At 44.5% G+C, this 18,597-nt stretch overlaps 1 protein-coding gene across 9 annotated transcripts in view; it reads left to right on the forward strand.

Moving 5' to 3' along the window:
• Nucleotides 1-18,597, forward strand: part of ACACB (acetyl-CoA carboxylase beta) — an 88,352-nt gene that overhangs the window by 24,578 nt on the left and 45,177 nt on the right. For all 9 annotated transcript variants that reach the window (XM_061603351.1, XM_061603342.1, XM_061603347.1 and 6 more), the window contains 11 exons: nt 250-359; nt 4,749-4,859; nt 7,451-7,660; nt 9,171-9,341; nt 10,107-10,268; nt 10,780-10,943; nt 13,090-13,240; nt 13,630-13,733; nt 14,071-14,152; nt 15,294-15,439; nt 16,592-16,742. In XM_061603351.1, coding sequence (XP_061459335.1) covers nt 250-359; nt 4,749-4,859; nt 7,451-7,660; nt 9,171-9,341; nt 10,107-10,268; nt 10,780-10,943; nt 13,090-13,240; nt 13,630-13,733; nt 14,071-14,152; nt 15,294-15,439; nt 16,592-16,742 — 1,562 coding nt within the window. The remainder of the gene's footprint in view (nt 1-249; nt 360-4,748; nt 4,860-7,450; nt 7,661-9,170; nt 9,342-10,106; nt 10,269-10,779; nt 10,944-13,089; nt 13,241-13,629; nt 13,734-14,070; nt 14,153-15,293; nt 15,440-16,591; nt 16,743-18,597) is intronic.

The following is an 18,597-nucleotide window of genomic DNA, read 5'->3' on the forward strand; positions in this document are numbered from 1 at the left end:
ATCTAGTTGGCAGGTGTGAGGACAGGACACTGGGCTTGATGGGCCTGATCTGAGAGGGCTGTACTTAGGAGTAGCTCTGAGGGAGGGCTGTTACCGTCACGCCCTGCCTGTGGGTTTCTTGGAGGCAACTGATTGGCCACTTGAGGAAACAGGTTGCTGGACGAGAGAGGCCTGTGGTCTGATCCACCACCGCTGCTCTTACATCTGTGTGACCATTGCCCTGATGCTTTCTCCTGTGGGTTTTTTTAGGTTTGGTGGCTGAGTGGACTGAGGAGGAGAACGAGCAGCCAAGGACAATTACTGTTCCCCTGGAGACATACTGGCAAGGCTGTGTGAGGGATATGGACGAAGGCCTGGAGGTAGCTAAAGGCATGCCTAGCAGCTGAGGCCCAGACAGATGCTCTTTTTACTTTAGGACAGGGTTGGCCACCCAGTGGCCCTGCAGATGTTGCTCACCCCCAGCTCCAGCCAGCCCAAGCCTGCATGGTCAACAGCTGGGGATAAAGTGCCTGTGTTGTCTCGAGTTCAGTTCTCATGAGGCTCCTGAAGGAAGCAAGAGACTTGCCAGCAAGAACACAAAAGTGGGCCACGACCAGGGCCGGATTATCCATTAGGCTTAGTAGGCTGAAGCCTAGGGTCCCAGAGCTCTTGGGGGCCCGCGATCTGCGGAAGCAGGACAGGAGCCACGGATCGCAGGACAAGAGCTTCCGAACTGCCTGCCACCACCCCCCGCTTCACTTACCTTTTTCTCCGCTGTTTTTTGTGGTTTGCCATCAATCAAGATGGCAGCCGAGGTTTCCCTAAGGGGCTGAAGCCTCTGCCGCCATCTTGGTTGATGGCATGCATGCGTGCTACATGCGCGCATTGCTGCCATCAACCAAGATGGCGGTAGAGGCTTCAGCCCCTTAGGGAAACCTCGGCTGCCATCTTGATTGATGGCAAACCTGTGAGCACAGTGCGCGCAGCCACAAAAAAAGTGGAAAGGTAGGTGAAGCGGGGGGGATGGGATGGGACGGGATGGCAGGTGGCTCAAAATCAGCCTAGGGGCCCTCCTCAGCTTAATCCGGCCCTGGCCACAACCAAAGCTTTATGCAGGGCCAGTCCAAACTCGGGGTGTAAACAAGCAGAGTCTGCAGCGAAGGGTCACGTGAGAGGCAAGGTCAGGGTCCGTCCAGTCCGTGGGCAAAGGCCAATCCACAGGCAGGTCCAGGATCGACAGGAGAGCAGCTAGCAGGCCAAGTACAATGCTGGTACAGAGTCATTGTTCCAGCCTAGCACTGAGGGTCTTGTGCTGGAGCCACACCCCCAGCCTCAGCTGACTCCTGTTGGCTACCTTCAGCTAGACCTTTCCTCCTGAGGAGACCTTGCCTCTAATCCTGCACTTCTCTGGATGGGATAAGTCTCCAGCTGGCCTCTCCCTTGGGCTCGGGGCCCATTCAGTCTCGATGTTGGAGGCCAAACTCACCCTGGGTGCGAATGGCCCTTCCTGGCCTCGTTGCAGGGCCTTGTCACCTCAGCCCCAGGTGGAGCCTCACCCATGGCTAGGTCTAAGGCCGAAGCCTGCAGGTTGTCCTCTGATGAGGACTCCCCCCAGCTGTGACGTAACATCCAGCAAAGTTGGGAGGGCTGTAGGCTCCCCAGCCCTAGTTCTGGAAAAAAATGATGATGATGGGTATGTATGAGAGATTTACACAATTAGAGAACAGAGAGTTGTTTGTTCTCCCTCTCTGGTAATGTTTGAATTGGGAGTCACCAACTGAAATTGATGGACAGTGAATTCAGGGCTGTCTAAAGAAAGTCCTCCTTTGCATAGTGTGTTAAGAAAGGAATGAGCTGTGGTGATGGCCACTGACTGTTTTTTGTTCTTGCTTTAAAGGGGGATTAGGCATACCCCTGGGGAAAAAGTCTAGCCATGCCTATTAGCCATGATTATAACTCAATGAAGTCTCCGTGTTCAGAGGAAGTATACCTCTGAATGCCAAATTGTTGGGGAACAAGAGCAAGGGAGAAAGACTGTTGGTTGTATGTCCTCCTTCTGGTCTCCCTGCTGGTTGGGCACTCAAGTAGATTGGCCTTCAGCCTGGACTAGGGGTGGGGGAGAAATTCTTCTCAGTTCGTATTTCAAGCCAACTCCATCCAATTTGCCCTTTCCGAAACAGTATGAGAACCAAAACATGCCCATCCTTCGAAATTTGCTCTTACTGATATTTTGCAATGCAGTTCACCAACCAAACAATGTTTACAAAAATGCATCTGTTAGGGGAAAGTGCATAAAAATGAATATATGAGTGAAATTTAACCTACAGAAATACATAATAATAATAATAATAATAAATTTAATTTCTTCGTCGCCTATCTGGCCAATGGCCACTCTAGGCGACTTACAAAATTATTAAAATACAATGAATAAAATACAGTAATACAATAAAAACAATAGATCTGCAACAACAATATTAAAACTGGGTAGGAGGCATTACAATTATATCGATTCACCCTCCCCGGATACCCCGAAGGCCTGCTGAAAAAGCCAGGTCTTTAAGGCTTTCCGAAATACATTTAGGGAAGAGGCGTGCCGGAGATCTTGTGGGAGGGAGTTCCAAAGAGTGGGGGCCGCCACTGAGAATGCCCTCTCTCTTGTACCCGCCAATCTGGCTGTTTTTGTTGGCGGGATTGAGAGAAGGCCCTGTGTGGCCGATCTTGTCGGGCGGCATAATTGGTGGCGTTGAAGGCGCTCCGTGAGATAAACTTATGATGAGAAATTGTGTACATTAGTCAGAATTGCCTGCAAAAATGTGTTTTATTTATGATGAGAAATTCACACTAAAATGCTGGAGAATTTTCATGAAGATTTTCTTTTTTTAAAAATGGCAAATTGCTGCAGAAATGCGGAGAACTGAATTTAAGATTGGAAAAGTGAGAAAGTGATGGGACAGAAATGGACAGAACTTTCCATTCCTAGCCTGGACCAAGAGGGCTGCTCTTCGCTATTTCGTTCCTCCATGGAGGATGGGATTTGGGTTCAAAATCTAACTTAGAACCAGGCTTGCATGTGCGTATGTGTCAGAAGGTATAGCTGATCTGGTTTTTTATTTTGTGCAGTGCACTAAGAAGCAGCAGAACTTTCTGCCTGGCCGTTCCTTGGTTCCCTCACGATTGTAAGGCACAGCAGAGGTCCTAGGGAGACTGGCACAAAATTATTTTCTTTAAGATATCTCTCACCTGCCCTTTACTGCAGTGCAGTACTTAGGGCAGGATACAGCAGTATAAATCAAAACCAACCTATACTGTTTTATAAACAGAAAAATAAAAGGGGCAGATAAAATCACAGCAAGAGCAACACCAATCGAAATTGTCCCCGAAATCCATCCACATGAAATTGCAATATGCAGATATTATATATTCATATTTTGGCCTCTCATTCGTGCAACTTGTCTGCCAAACTAGATGTTAAATGTGTCTCTGCATATAATGTGCAAGCTTTTAAAAATGCAAATTGCATCAGTTGGGTTGGGGTCACGGCAGGCATGAGGGGGGGATTTAACTATGGCCTGAGGAAAAAACCCCACAGCCATCAATGGGAAGGTTTCCTCACAGTGCAAATTCCAGCTTCAGAAGAGGGATTTTCCTTGGGACTATAGCACAGCTGGAAAGAGTTAAATTCCCCACCCCTCCACTTTCCTCCCAGAAAGGCACTTTATAAGTCTTGAGGAAATCCTATGCCTTTAACAGCCACATTGCAGAAAAAGTTTGTAACTGAGCCTGCTTGCATCCGTACTAAAGTGAGAGAAATGGAGACAGCCGAAATTCTCCCTTTCCCACCCCCAAAGAACACAAGAAGAGCTGGCTGGATCAGGCCAGTGACCCCTCCAGTCCACATCCTGCCCTCATAGTTGCCTCCCAGGTGCCCATTATGGGCAGCCCACAAGCGGGACCTGAGCGCAAGAGCACTCTCCCCTCCTCTGGTTTCCAGCAAGTGGGATTCAGAAGCATACAGCCTCTGGCTATGGAGGCCAGCACAGCCAGCCTGGCTAGTAGCCATTGTTAGCCTTTTCCTCAGTGAATTTGTCTAATACTCTTTTAAAGCCATCCACGTTCGTGGCCATCGCTGCCTCTTGTGGGAGCGAATTCCGTAGTTTAACTCTGCGCTATGTGAAGGACTTCCTTTGTCTGGCTGGAACCTTCCAGCATTCAGCGTCACTGGATGTCTACGAGGTCTAGCGTTAGGAGAGAGGGAGAAAAGCTTTTGTCTGTCCATTTTATACACTTCTGTCACGTCACCTCTTACTTGCCTTTTCTCTAAACTAACAAAACCATATATTAAGCCTTGTGGCCTAGGGCTGAATTTTGATCCAGAGCTGAACCGCCAAACGTGAGTAATGGAGAGTGCCTCTGAGAATGGGCAGAGAGCTGCAGAACACACTCCACATCTCCAGGAATCTTAGAGGGACAGGATTTGTATTAGGCAAAGGGTGTGACTGGCAGCTGCCCTGTTCCTGAAGGAGCCCCGTAACTCATGTATGTGTTGGATATTTGTCATGAGGAGAATCCGCTGTCACTTTGTACTGAGGGAAGTCCAGGCTGTCTGCAGTTAGCCTGGGAGAAATACAGACCTGACTTGGTGACCTTTGAGGAGAGATGGCTCCTTTCTTAGTCCAGGGCTGGGATTAGCAGTTAAATGTCACTTGGCTCTCTGTTGTCTGACTTTTATTTTCCTTCTATTTATCTGTTTTTAAAAATGTCCTTCTCAGGCTTCAGAGAGAATCGGCTACCCTGTGATGATTAAGGCCTCTGAGGGCGGCGGTGGCAAAGGGATTAGGATAGCGGAAGGAGCAGAGGAGTTTCCCACCCGCTTCAGACAAGTAAAAAGAGCCTCGTGGATTTCTACCATCCTGCATTCCCCTCCCTGCCTTTCTAACATGTTCACCGCTGTGAAGGACCCCTTTCTCTCTCCCCCCCCATTCCCAAAAGCAGTTGTGGACGAGAAGGGTGTTGTCTCTCTGCCCCCCCACCCCATCTTAAACTGTGGCCCTCCCAGTGTTCCTGGGTGCAACTCCCAGCAGCCCCGCTAGTCTGCACAGCTAATGCTAATGCCCTTCCTCCTCAGACCACTGTGCTCTTAGCAGCCAATCTTTTCCACCTCGAAGAACGCATTTAATTGTTCGGAGTTAAGCCTGCCACTCTGCTGTGGTGCTTTTGTCGGGAACGTCTGTGACTGCTTGAGGTTTTGCTTCATACATGGAAATTTCAGTCACCCAGAGCAAAGCAGCAGAAGCAAGGATTCAGATGCACACGCTGGAATGAAGTTTTGACATTTTCAATGCTGCTATTTGTCGTTGTCTTACACCACGGGTGTAGAGAATGTCAAGCTTGGGAGCTGAATATGGCCCTCGACGCTTCTCTCTCTGGCCCTGGGAAGTCTCCTCAGGCCACTCCCACCCTAGCCCGGTTCCGCTCCCTTCTTGAGGGCTTTTGCGTGGCCGAAATGTGTCCTTGAACTGTGATCATGCTTCTTGCTTATTATTATCATTATTAAATTTGTTTATACCCCACCTTTTGGCCAAAGGCCCTCAAAGCGGCTTACAAAGAAAAAATAAACACAAGTATAAAAATACATCAGTGAAAGCAATACAATTTACAAAAATTAAACTAAATAACAACATTATTAAGAAAAAAAGTGTCGAGGAAAGAAACTCAGAGTTGAAGACCTTGTCTTATCCATCCTTTTTCCTGCAGTGTTTTGCATCTCAGTGCCATAACTCCCCAAAGCCTGTTTGTCAGGATTGCAGCTCTAGCACCGCTTGAAGGGACTCTACTGTACAAAGGCAAAAGTTGCATCCATGGCTCCGCCCACTTTGGCCTCTGGCCCAGCATACCACTGGCATGCGGCCCCCAAAGGGTGCCCAGATGGGAATACGGCCCTCAAGCTGAAGGAGGTTTTCCAGCCCTCTCTTAGACAAAATGCAAGACAGAGAATCCTTTAAAACTCTGGTGTCCCGCAGGGCTGTGGAGTCGGTACGCCAGACCTTCAACGCCAGACCTTCGACTCCGACTCTGACTCCTCTATTTTTCTACTGTCCGACTCCGACTCCTTCATAAATGGCAAACGTATATTAACTAGTAATAACAAATTTACTGTAGTAAAATGGTAGCACAAGGCATTTCATCACCACCACATGAATCCAGAGCTTGGAAAAGTTACTTTTTTGAACTACAACTCCCACAAGCCCAATCCCTCCGACTCCGACCAAAATTGCTTCCGACTCCACGACTCAGACTCCACAGCCCTGGTGTCCCGAGAATATATATACTCTGAAAATGTGTACACTTTAAAAAAAAATTACTGGATCTAAACTGGAATTTTGGCTTGCCTGTGAAAAATTTAGACTTCTGCCCCCCCCCAATATGCTGGATCCAGATGGACACACATGTTACTTTCATGTGTTCATAACAAACAGTGGCAATACTGTTTCCAACTGTAACTGTCTGCTGCAGAATTTGCCCTTGGAAATGCATAAATCATTAACAGATGTGAATTAATATGTGGCTTCTGCATTCCTTAAGGCAATGGTTTTCAGCAGAGTGCAACTTAAACAAATCATTCAGTTGAACATTTTGATTGGCTAAAAAGACACCTTGGGCTGTTGTTTGCGCTGTTAACATCTTTAAAAGTTTGTTCTCTGCTTACTCTCCCACAGGATAGGTGCCTCTCTTAAGATGGCATCAGTGCAGGCCTATATACATTCCAGCAATTTGTTTTTTAGTCTTTGAGTTTTATCCCGTGCAGATTCAGCTGACTGATCAATTAATACCCATGCATCTGGGTGCAATTGCTGCAGACTGAATTTAAGAGAATGACAACCTGAGAACTGAAACTGACAGATCTTTCCATCCTTACTCAGAAGTAAGTTCCAACTGAGTTCAGTGGAGCTCACTCCCAAGTAAGTACCCTAAGAATTGTTTAATCGGGCTAGCTCTTTGCGTTCACACTCCCTGCTCTCCACGTTGACTCCTCTGCTACGGAATCCCTGTGCGCAGCAGAGCATTCTGAGAATTGCTGTGGGGCAGCCTTTCCCAACCCGTGGATTCCCAGGTGTTGCTAGACTACAACTCCCATCAGCCCCAGCCAGCATGGCAAAGGGTCAGGAATGATGGAAAATGTAGTCCAGCAACATCTGGGGACCCAAAGGTAGGGAAAGGCTGCGGCGTAGACCAATTCTGAGAACTTGTCTAGGGACAGTCTGTGGAGGGTACTTTTGTGCCACCATGTTTCTCTAAATTTTACCTCCCTCCTCCTCTGAACTCCTTCCCCTTGGGACCCCCGCAATTCAGCACCAGTAAATGACCTCTAGGAGCCTGTCCTTCCCTGGAACTTCGACACCCAAAGCTCAGTTGTTTCTTTTAAAAAAGCCACACCAAGAAAGTGTTTTGTGTTTCTCTCCTTGTCCAACAGGTACAGAGTGAGGCTCCGGGCTCTCCGATCTTTGTGATGAAGTTCTTGCAGCATGCCCGTCACCTTGAAGTCCAGGTCTTAGCTGATCAGTACGGGAACGCAGTGTCTTTGTTCAGCCGGGACTGCTCCATCCAAAGGAGGCACCAAAAAATCATTGAGGAAGCTCCGGCGACCGTAGCACCTCCTTCTGTCTTTGAATACATGGAAGAGGTATACAGACCTGAGCCAGAGTTTATTCTAAGCTCTTTTCCCTGTTGCACAAGCAGCCAGCACACTGCCCATCCCTGAATTAGTCAAGTAATTAGTCCGATAATATATTACTAATATGAAGTTGTGGAGATATGTAAGGAACCAGTATTTACCTTCATTTTCTATTTCTTTTTATCTTACCTATTTCCTTTTTAGAAACCACCTAGCTCCTTATGAAATCCCATATGCTCACCTGCACAAACACTTAGTGTCCCACTGCACATTTGTTTTGATACAGCACCAAATGTATTTAGCTGCCTATTAGAATAAACCTTGACCTGTACTAGCCCACAGGCTGTGTGCCAGTGAATGGGGAAGGACCATAGCTGTGTGGCAGAGCATCTGCCTTGCATGTAGAAGGTTCTACGTTCGATCCCCGACAGCATCTGCAGGTAGAGATGCGCGAGCCACTGCCAGTCGGTGTAGACAGTTCTGAGCTTGATAGAGCAATGGTCTGTCTTGGCATAAGGCAGGCTCCTGTGTTCCTCTGGCAGTGATGGAGAGCCAAGCATGAGTGACAGCAGCTGTTGTGACATCTCAGCAGGGGGTTCTTCACCTACAACACAGCCCTTGCTTTGCAACTTGCCTTATGCTAGGAATGGGAGGAAAACTTGGTTCTCATTTTCATGTGTACCTCCACATTTGCACTTTCCAAAAGCAGTAAGCAAACGGAAACACAGCTGTTCTTCGTAAATTCACGCTCTTCTAAGTTTTGTGATGCAGTTCTCCAAGCAAGAAAATGGGTACAAAAGTGTGTATATTGGGGCAAAGTGTGCATAAAAAATGTATATACCAGTAAAAATAACATACAAAACTGCAAAAATATTAGGGGAATTGCTTGCAAAAATGAGCAAAATGACATACAAAAATTATATATTGGAAGAATTGCTGACACGCATTTGTGAGGACTTTCCCCCCAGAAAACTGTTTCAGAAATGACGTGAACGGGATTTAAGGCTGGAAAAATGAGAAAGTGGCATTGACAGGTTTATCCACCCGCCCTTGCCACATGCATGCAGGCTGGTTTTTCTTTCGTGTCTAAGTGAAGACTGAGCTACCATTTTATCTTTTTTCTTATTACTTATTTCCCTTTATATGCTGCCTCTCCTCCAAAGAGCTCTTCTTCCCTTCTCTCATTTTACCCCCATAACAACCCTGTGAAGTAGATGAGGCTGAGATGCAGTGATTGGCCCAAGGTCACCCGTTGGACTTTGTGGCTGAGTGTGGATTTGAACCCACGTCCTAGTCTGACACTGTAACCACAGTATCACGCTGGTCCTCACCCTACGTTAAGATCTCACCTTTGCCATAACCTGCCTATGTTTATTTGTTGAATTTATGCCTCTTTGCTTGGAGAATTTATGTAGAACTATCAACTTCTCTGGAAGAATTCAAGTGCAGTTCATATCTATGACTTTCCTAAGGCATCATGTGTTTTATGGAGTTCTTGCATGGCTGGTTTTTTCCCCAGTCTGCTGTACGCCTTGCAAAAATGGTTGGCTACGTGAGTGCGGGGACAGTTGAATACCTCTACAGTGAAGACGGTAGCTTCCATTTCCTGGAGCTGAATCCCCGCCTGCAAGTGGAACACCCTTGTACGGAAATGATTGCCGATGTTAACTTGCCTGCAGCTCAGCTCCAGGTATTTTAAATGTGACTAAACCTGATTTTGTCCTTCTAGGGCAGAAAAAGGCAACCTGTGGCCATCTCCAGCAAGCATGGCTAATGGTCAGGGTCAGGGATGATGGGAGTTGTAGTCCCAACAACATCTGAAGAGCCACAGGGTCCCACTCCTGTTCTAGGACTGGCTGGATGCAGAGCCTTTGCAGAGGAAGTTTAAGATTTGTGCTGTTCTGGTACTACCAAAAGTCAATCTTGAACAACTTTTAGTTGCAGTTGTAAGTCAATTGTAGTTAAGAACGTAAGATGAGCCCTACTTGATCAGGCTCTAAAGCCCAACTAATTCAATAACGTCCTTCCCACAGCGGCCAACCATATTCAGGAGACCACCACTAACTGTTCTCGATAAGAATGTCAGAGGGAAAATAACTAAAATTTGAAACCAGGGTTTGAAGTGGGTTTGCAAACCCTGGTTAAGAGGAGGTCCTGATTAGCATTAAACATTAAATTAAGGGTTCGTGTATATGTGATCTCTCACTGTGGTGCAGGATTAGGGAGGGCAGGGACTGAAAGAAGGGAGTCTGGTTTTATAGCCTGATCCTGTTCTCTTAACCTTGGTTGAGACTTAAGATCTTGCCATTAGTTCTAGAGCAGAGTTTAGAAACAGGAAAACTCTGCATCCCATGAAATAAGCCAGAACATGTGCATTGTAAACATGTCCAGGAAACGCATTAAAAGGCCCAAGAAATTCTGTTTAGCTTGTATTCCTTTCTTTTCCTCATCTCAGATTGCCATGGGCGTGCCTTTGCACAGAATGAAGGACATCCGCGCCCTTTATGGAGAGTCTCCCTGGGGAGATGCCCCCATTTCCTTTGAGAGCCCCAGCAATGTTCCAGTACCCAGGGGGCATGTAATCGCTGCACGAATCACCAGTGAAAATCCTGATGAGGTAAGTCAGCAACTCAAAATTTCCTTACCTGCAAAAAGACAGAAGGAATGCTGAGAGAGGTTGAGTCTCCGTTGCTGGGGTGCATCCTAAGCATTACAGTGTGATAAAAATCTTTTTATCAACAATACCAAACATCTGTGCAACAGGTGTTTGCAAATTGCCTGTCTTTTGTTTATGTGAAACATTTGGACCCTGCTCTTCCACCTAAGGTTCTGCCGCACTGCTTAAATTCTAAAAATAAGATATCGATGTAAAAAGACAGTTAACCATTTGATCTGAAAATACTTTCTAGAGAAAATTAAAAGCCACGTACAATTTTTCTTAATATTGGTCAGGTAACATCAATTACCCTGCCATCAGTTGCACTGCTGTCTTATTTGTAACATTTTATTGTAAGCTGCCTCTTGTAAGTTTGCCCTAAAGTCAGGGTAGAAATAAAATTAAAATGTAAATAAATTCTCTCGTGCCTCCTTGCTCTTCCATTCCCCATGCCTGTCTTTTTGCATTGCAGGGATTCAAGCCTAGCTCTGGCACGGTGCAAGAGCTGAATTTCCGCAGCAACAAGAACGTCTGGGGATACTTCAGTGTGGCGGCCACGGGTGGCTTGCATGAGTTTGCTGATTCTCAGTTTGGACACTGTTTCTCCTGGGGAGAGAACCGTGAGGAAGCCATCTCGTTAGTATTGCCTTAGCCTCAGCCTTTCAATGGGTGGCAAAAACATTTAAGACTTACACTCTGTGACATGTATTGTTGACTCCTCACAGCAGCCCACATATCCTTTCATCTCCAGTAATGCCATTATTATTTTTATTATTATTAGGACAATTTCTTTATATAACAAAACGCTGAACAGTTTACAGCATGTTAAAACATCTTATTTTATTTAATAAATTTATATCACACCCTTCCTCCTAGAAGGAGCCCAGATCTTAAATAAACAGCAAATACGAAAAACCTCTTTAAGAATTTATACGTTCTATCAAATACAATTAACAGCTAAATGCAACATCTTCTTTAGTATCAAAATAAACATTGCACATAAAAATCAACAACGAGAAAAAATAAACTTAATAAACTGAGTAAACAACTAAACAAAATATCTTCCAGGCATCAGGAAATAAAATTACTAATAAAAATCAAGTAAAAATATACATTCTACCTTTTTAAAATGGCACGATAGATGATTAGACAAAAGATAATCAGTTCAGTTCCCAACCACTATACTTCTATCATATCATTAAGCAAAGCAAAGTGATTGAACTGCCAGCCCCCATTATAGTCATAAAAAACGGAACTTCTTCTAACTACAGCTGGAAATACATATCATTCAGTTTACTCAACCCCACCCTTACAAGATCAACACACTTGCATGAATCAAACACATTGAAACCAAGGTATTCAAACTTACTGTTCTGGCTCACTTCAAACCACTCTCTCCATCCTCTGCAGGGACTCACATAATTCAGTCTCACATCCTCAGTCAACAAAAGGGATGGTGGAGAAATTTGATTCAGTTTGCATTTAAAGCTGAATTTATCACATCTGCACTTTCTGAAAGAACATGAGAACCAAAAGAGAGCCATCCTTCGAAATTTGGACTTACTCATATTTTGTGTTGCAGTTCTCCAACAGGAACCCTGCCGCGGATTGTGGAAGGGGAGCGCAGGGGCCCTCGGCCAGTGCCCCACCTGGCCGCCCTTTGGAACCGGCCCTGGTAGTAGTAGTAGTAGTAGTAGTGATAATAAATAATAATAATAATAATAAATTTAATTTTTGTGTCGCCTATCTGGCCGAAACCACTCTAGGCGATGTACAACATTAAAGTTCAACAATACAATATAAATACATCAGAAAATACAGTGATAGAAAAGCTTATCTTGTTCCTTTCTGTTTGGTGGCTTACAAAAAGTTTAAATCAAAGAAAAAGAAGACTAGGACAGCAAATAAAGAACTTAGAAAAATTCCAGGGAGCAAAAATCCGTATCAGTTCAAAGAGACTGCAATATCTTTTGAAATGAAAAGGTCATTGCAAGTCAACAAATAATCCTGGTGGTGATTTTTGTGTGAAAGGGCTGCAAGCTCAGTTCCAGTACTAAAACACATTCCTGGTCTGAGCAGGTACTTGGAGGCAGTTTCCCTTAATTCTGAGTATTGCATCTGTCCTCCCTCCCAGCCGCTGTTTTGCATTTAGCTCCAGGAGGGAGCATACCCTGGGATTCTAATAACAAAGCTGATCCTGTAAGCCTGACGTCTGCCTGTCCCTAATCAACTACCATGTGTTTTAATGGTTTTTGATGCTGTATTTTAACTTTCTGGGAGCTAATGGTGAAGAGCTGGGGGTGGGGGTGGTAATGATCATAATAAACAAAACCATGTTATTTAATGTTGGGTTGTGAGCTTCCCCACCTCAAATGGCAGGTCACCAAACTGTAGGAAAGGAAACATGCAGTGTATTGATGCAGTGCTCCACCTTTTAATGATTGGTCTGCAATCCTGTCCAGGTTTGTCCAGGCATAAGCCCAGGTGAGTAAATGCATAGGATTGCCCTGCAGATGTTACAGGAGAGAGGAGAGTAGGAGATGCAGGGTTGCTGATTCCAACACTAGCGTTGCCCATGACTTCTAAATCAAGCCTGAGCTTGTATGGTATTTCAGGGAAAGTCGTTGCTGACTCGCTGATAAATCAAACATTACATCTTCTTTTCCCTCTACTTCTTTTTTAAAGATAAGCAAATTTATTGGTGTTGTAGGAGGCTAGCTCTTTAATACTGCATGTTTCTGGAAGTAGATCTCTACCTTAATACCTGGGCTTGTCTTTTCAGAAATTTGGTAGTAGCTCTGAAAGAGTTGTCTATCCGTGGGGACTTCAGGACGACAGTGGAGTACCTTGTGAAGCTGCTAGAAACAGAAAGTTTCCAGACCAATGAGATCGACACCAGCTGGCTGGATCACCTGATCGCAGAGAAAGTGCAGGTGAGCAAGGCTCAGGAACAGGATTATTTTGTATAGATGGCAGTGATTTATGCCTGTGCCTTTCTGATCCTTAATATTCCAAAGGTTTAGGGCTAGGTAGCAGTAAACAGAAGAGTACTTTTAACAGGCAATAGCTAATAACTACTGTGTTCTAGTACCACAACAGTATAGCCCTGTCCACCAAAAAGCAGTCTGGGTCTTTGTTCTAAGACTTCTAAGAGGTTCTTGGGACATAGCAAATCTCCCAGTTCATAGCCTCCCATCATATACTCCTGCTTCCCAAATGTGGCAGATGAATGATAAACGAGAGGTTCAACATTGGTGTGCGATAAAGCATCAGACAAGAGTTGAGGGAGGTCATATTTATATATTTTCTCTCCAAAATGCAGGCGGAAAAGCCAGACACTATTTTGGCCGTGGTCTGTGGCGCACTCAACGTAGCTGATGCTTTGTTCAGGACATGTATGGATGACTTCCTGCATTCTCTGGAAAGGTAAAATGCCCCCTAGAGGAGTGGTAGGGTACTGCATCACTCCGCTGCATTTGGGTAACTCTTCCTCCTTACCTAGGCTTTGGTGACCAAGCCGCTGGTTATTTCACACGTGTTATATTGGGGAAAATGGCAGCATAGCCCAAACGGTAGCTGCCATACATGGCAGCCTGGTGTGTGCATGTGAAGTGCTTAGAGTATTCCAAAAGTGCTATGAAATGCATATGATCATGGTCTGTCTTCAAAAAGTTGTTCAGAAGGTTAACTGTAGGGCAGCGGAGGGAAGGGAGGACTGTAGGACTATCTTTTGTACAGATAACTTATGATTGACATCTTCTAGGGGCCAAGTCCTGCCAGCAGCCTCACTTTTGAACATTGTAGATGTGGAACTTATTTATGAAGGCATGAAATACTCTCTTAAGGTAATGCTTTCAAAGGGTTGATCTAAAAGGTAAGGAGTGTAACTCAGCCACAGAGCAACTGCTTTGCATGCAAAAGGTCCCAGATTCACTCCCTGGCCTCTCCAGTAGGCATGGGCTACGATTTTGATGAAATGGGAATTGGTATTGAATTCCCCGATAGTTCGCAGGTCCATTGTCTTTGTGGGCTGATCCTGAAATCTGCACACCTCCGCCGCTTTTCCTGACACCAGATTTTTATCACATGGAGTACAAGTTAAAGTGATCGGACTGCTTTGCTTGCTATCTGAAATTGACTAGAAGAAGGAAGGAGGAATGTGTCTGAAACTGATCAGCCTGTCTTTGCTTGTCAGTTCCCTCCCTTTCTGTGCTTGTGTGTGAGTGAGTGTGTGTGCAGGTGTGTGAGCTGCATTCGGCAGAGAGGTGGGACAGCGTGTGGTTGGCAGCAACCAGTCGCTGAATCTCAGGGGTCAGAGCAGCATATGGGCCAGTAGGGACCGGGAGGGACAGACAAGATAGGCGGGAGGAGAGGAGGGCGTTGTTTGGAAGGATGGACCAATGGGCAGACAGGATAGTGTGGGATGGGCCCCCCTGAAAGCTGCTTTTCTTCTTTCTTTTCCAAAATGGAAACAGCCGCTTTCTGCTTGCTAATGTGAAAATTGACCCGCTCAGTTGGAGAAGGAGGTGAAGCCGCTTTCCTTTCAAAATATTGATATTCCCTTTCAAAATATTAATACTAATGTTGATATTTTTGGGGAGAAAAATATTTTTGGGGAGATGAGTAAAATCAACGGATACCAGACAAATAACCAATTGTTAGGTGGACAGAATGCTTTCAAAGTGACACCAACTGATGGATCCCATCCCTAATCTCCTGTTTGGGTTGGGAAAATACTCTCTCTGTCTCTGAAACCCCGGAGAGCCACTACCAGTCAGCCTAGACAGTCTGGGGTTGGATGGACCAATGGTCTGACTCAGTGTAAGACAGTTGCCCCTGTTCCTAAACTAGCATAGGCTGGAGGTAGGAAACTGCCTGTCATTTGGCAGTGTGGAAGATGGGGTGGCTGGGGTTTTCTTCCCACTCTGAACCTCCTTTTGAGAGGGGGAAAGACTCCCTTTTTTTCTTCCTCTGGTGTTTGGACAGGTTGCTCGTCAGTCCCCGACCACCTATGTGATCATAATGAATAACACCCACATAGAGATCGACGTGCACAGGTTGAACGATGGAGGGCTTCTGCTGTCCTATGATGGCAACAGTTACACTACCTACATGAAAGAAGAACCTGACCGGTCAGTGGATGTTTGCATTGCTGTGCATCGGTCTTTTTAGAATCCAGCCCAAGGGTTAGTCAGAGAGAGAAACTGTAAGCGCCGTCTCAAGGAAGAGGGTGTCTTTCTGTGTATGCACAGCCATTTGTTCGCAATTCAGGTGCAATGGTCTGGGACTAAATAGCTGGCAGCTCAGGCTGGGTGGGCGAGGCCATGGCTGTGCATTTTGCTTTGGGCGTGAGGTCCTGTATTCATTTACCAGACAAGCCCATGCAACTGGGAGAAGAGAAGACAGACCTGTAGAAGAAACTGAGGGGGGGGGAGAAGTTGTTATAAAACCAATATACATTCAAACAAAAAAAAAGGGAGGAACTAAAATCAGAAGCATAGCAACTAGGGCTGTAGTGTTGAATTTATAACTGGCTAGATTAATAACTATTTATTTATTTATTTATTGAAAATATTTCTATCCCGCCCTTCTACCCTATAATAGGGCACTCAGGGAGGCTTACAAAAATAAAATCAGACATGTACATAATAAAATTGTAAGCAGTAAAATCACAAAAACATTAAAATACATAAGATACTATATATATATATATATATATATATATATAGTTCCTTGATTAATTGGGCAGCAGAATTGCTTTTTTACACAAATAGTATTTTTAATACAATTACTTTATAAAAACTGCTTACACTAACTGCAGATGGCAGTGACCTCTTCTGAGCTGATGTCTGCAATGACATACGACAATGGAACCAATGACCTAGAGAGGTAGTGGGCTCTCTGACACTTCAGGCATTCAAGAGGCAGCTGGATAGCCATCTGTCAGGAATGCTTTGATTAGGATTCCTGCATTGCGCAGGGGGTTGGACTCGATGGCCTTATAGGCTCCTTCCAGTTCTACTATTCTATGATTCTATGACATAATACACATCTGAAGCCCTCCCAAAGCATGCTCTTTTACACTTGACAACTATTGTGTTTGCTCATTTGCAGATTTAACCTTTTCATTAAATCAGTTCATCAGCTCATATGATCATCTTAAGCCTTTATTTGTGGCTGCACTGATTGCTTGATTGAAAGAAACAACAGTAAATGGAAATCCTTAGGGTAGCAGTTCACATCCTAAGAGTATTTCCCCTCTCTGCCTCCCTTTTTGTCTCCAGGTACCGCATCACAATTGGCAATAAAACCTGTGACTTTGAAAAGGAGAATGATCCAACCTTACTTCGCTCTCCTTCTGCTGGGAAACTGTTGCAGTACACAGTGGATGATGGAGGGCATGTCTGTGTGGGTCACAGCTATGCTGAAATAGAGGTAATTCAGTAATCAGGCCAGCTGAGAAGCTTTTGCTAGGATGTTGTGGAGCTGCCTTTCATTTTGTGAATGTAAAGTGGCAATTGTTCCTCATTGCTCAGTTAGGCAAATGGGTGTGTACTTGGCATAATTTTAGTTCTTCTAGCTCTAGAACCGAGTGGGAATGCAGCCAAGGAACTAGACAACGAAAGAAGAAAGCCAGTTCCCTGCCTACACCGTTGGTTGGAAAATTTTCTGTGGTTCCTGAGGTTTCCTCCACCAAGTGCCCATCTCTATTCCAGTCTTGTATATCTGTTACTGTTAGTAAGATACTTACCATGGTCTGTGCTTCTTGCCTTTTGTTTCCTTCTGACGCTCGCTATTTACATGCTCACCTCACCCCAAACTATGTGTAGGTGTACCTGCAACTTGAGAGAAGACTTCCTGCGTTTGATGAAATGGACTGAAGACCACAAAAGCTTATGCCATAAGACTTACGTTCTTGTGGCAAAAAACAAAAGCTATCTCTAACACAGCTACCTCTCTGGGAAAAAGTTTTATTTCCAGACCTAAGGAGAACAAAAAGCTGTGAAAGCTGTACTTCTACATCCCCAATTCTATGTAGATTCCTTCACTTCCCGCCCCCACATACGCACAGAATGTGCAAGAATTCTGCCCAATTTCGATTTGGTATGGAATTTTCCACTAATTTGCTTATTTGCTACCATTGCAGATCGGAGTTTTATTTAGTGATTTTCCCCAGCGATTTTTGGAAATCAATTTTTTTAAAAAAAAAATCCATATCTAAAAGTACTGATATGAATATTTTAACAAAATTTCCTTTAATTTATCAACAATTCCTTTCAATATTTATTTCCTTTTAAAAATACCTATATTACCATCGATATTGTTTCCAAGGGGGGGACTGAATGGTAAAAAAAAGGCTAGTGATAAAGAACGAACTTGAATTGATACCAGCCTGTAAGGTTGACGAATTGCTTTTGAACCAGCACTGGCCAACTGATCCCATCCCTAACACACACATCCATCCATATTATACATATATACAGTGCCTTGCAAAAGTAATCAGACCTCTGGCCAATGCTCTCACATTACTGAATTACAAATTATACATTCTAATTTTGTTCTGTATGATATTTATTTTGAAACATTGAAACTCAAAATCAATTATTGTAAGGTGACATTGATTTTCTGTTGGGAAATGTTTGTAAGAAGCATAAAAAATTGAAACATGTTGCTTGCATAAGTATTCAACCCCCACACATTAATATTTGGTAGAGCCACCTTTTGCTGCAATAACAGCTTTAAGTCTGTTGGGGTAGGTAAGTACCAGCTTTGCAGACAGTGTCAGAGGGATTTTGGTCCATTCTTCTTGGCAGATTTGCTCCAGGGTGTTCAGGTTGGTTGGACGTCGCTTATGGACCACAATTTTCAAAAAGCGCCGCAGATTTTGAATGGGGTTGAGATCAGGACTTTGACTGGGCCACTGTAGGATATTCACCTTTTTGTTCTTGAGCCACTCCAGTGTTGCTTTGGCCTTGTGCTTGGGATCACTGTCCTGCTGAAAAGGGAATTTCCTCCTAAGCTTCAGGTTTTTATTTTATTTATTTATTTATTTAAAATATTTCTATCCCTCCCTTCTACCCTATAATAGGGCACTCAGGGTGGCTTACAAAAATAAAATCAAACGTGTACATAATTTTAGTGGATGGAAGCAGGTTCTGTTAGAGTAGTTTTCTGTGTTTTGCTCCATCCATTCTTCATTCAAAACAGTTAGGTTTGCGCCACATATAACGCTTTTGAGTTTTGGCCAAAAAGCTCTCTCTTGGACTCATCTGACCACAAAACCTTTTCC

This window comes from Rhineura floridana, chromosome 19 (assembly GCF_030035675.1).
Source record: "Rhineura floridana isolate rRhiFlo1 chromosome 19, rRhiFlo1.hap2, whole genome shotgun sequence".
In the NCBI taxonomy this organism is placed as follows: Eukaryota; Metazoa; Chordata; class Lepidosauria; order Squamata; family Rhineuridae; genus Rhineura; species Rhineura floridana.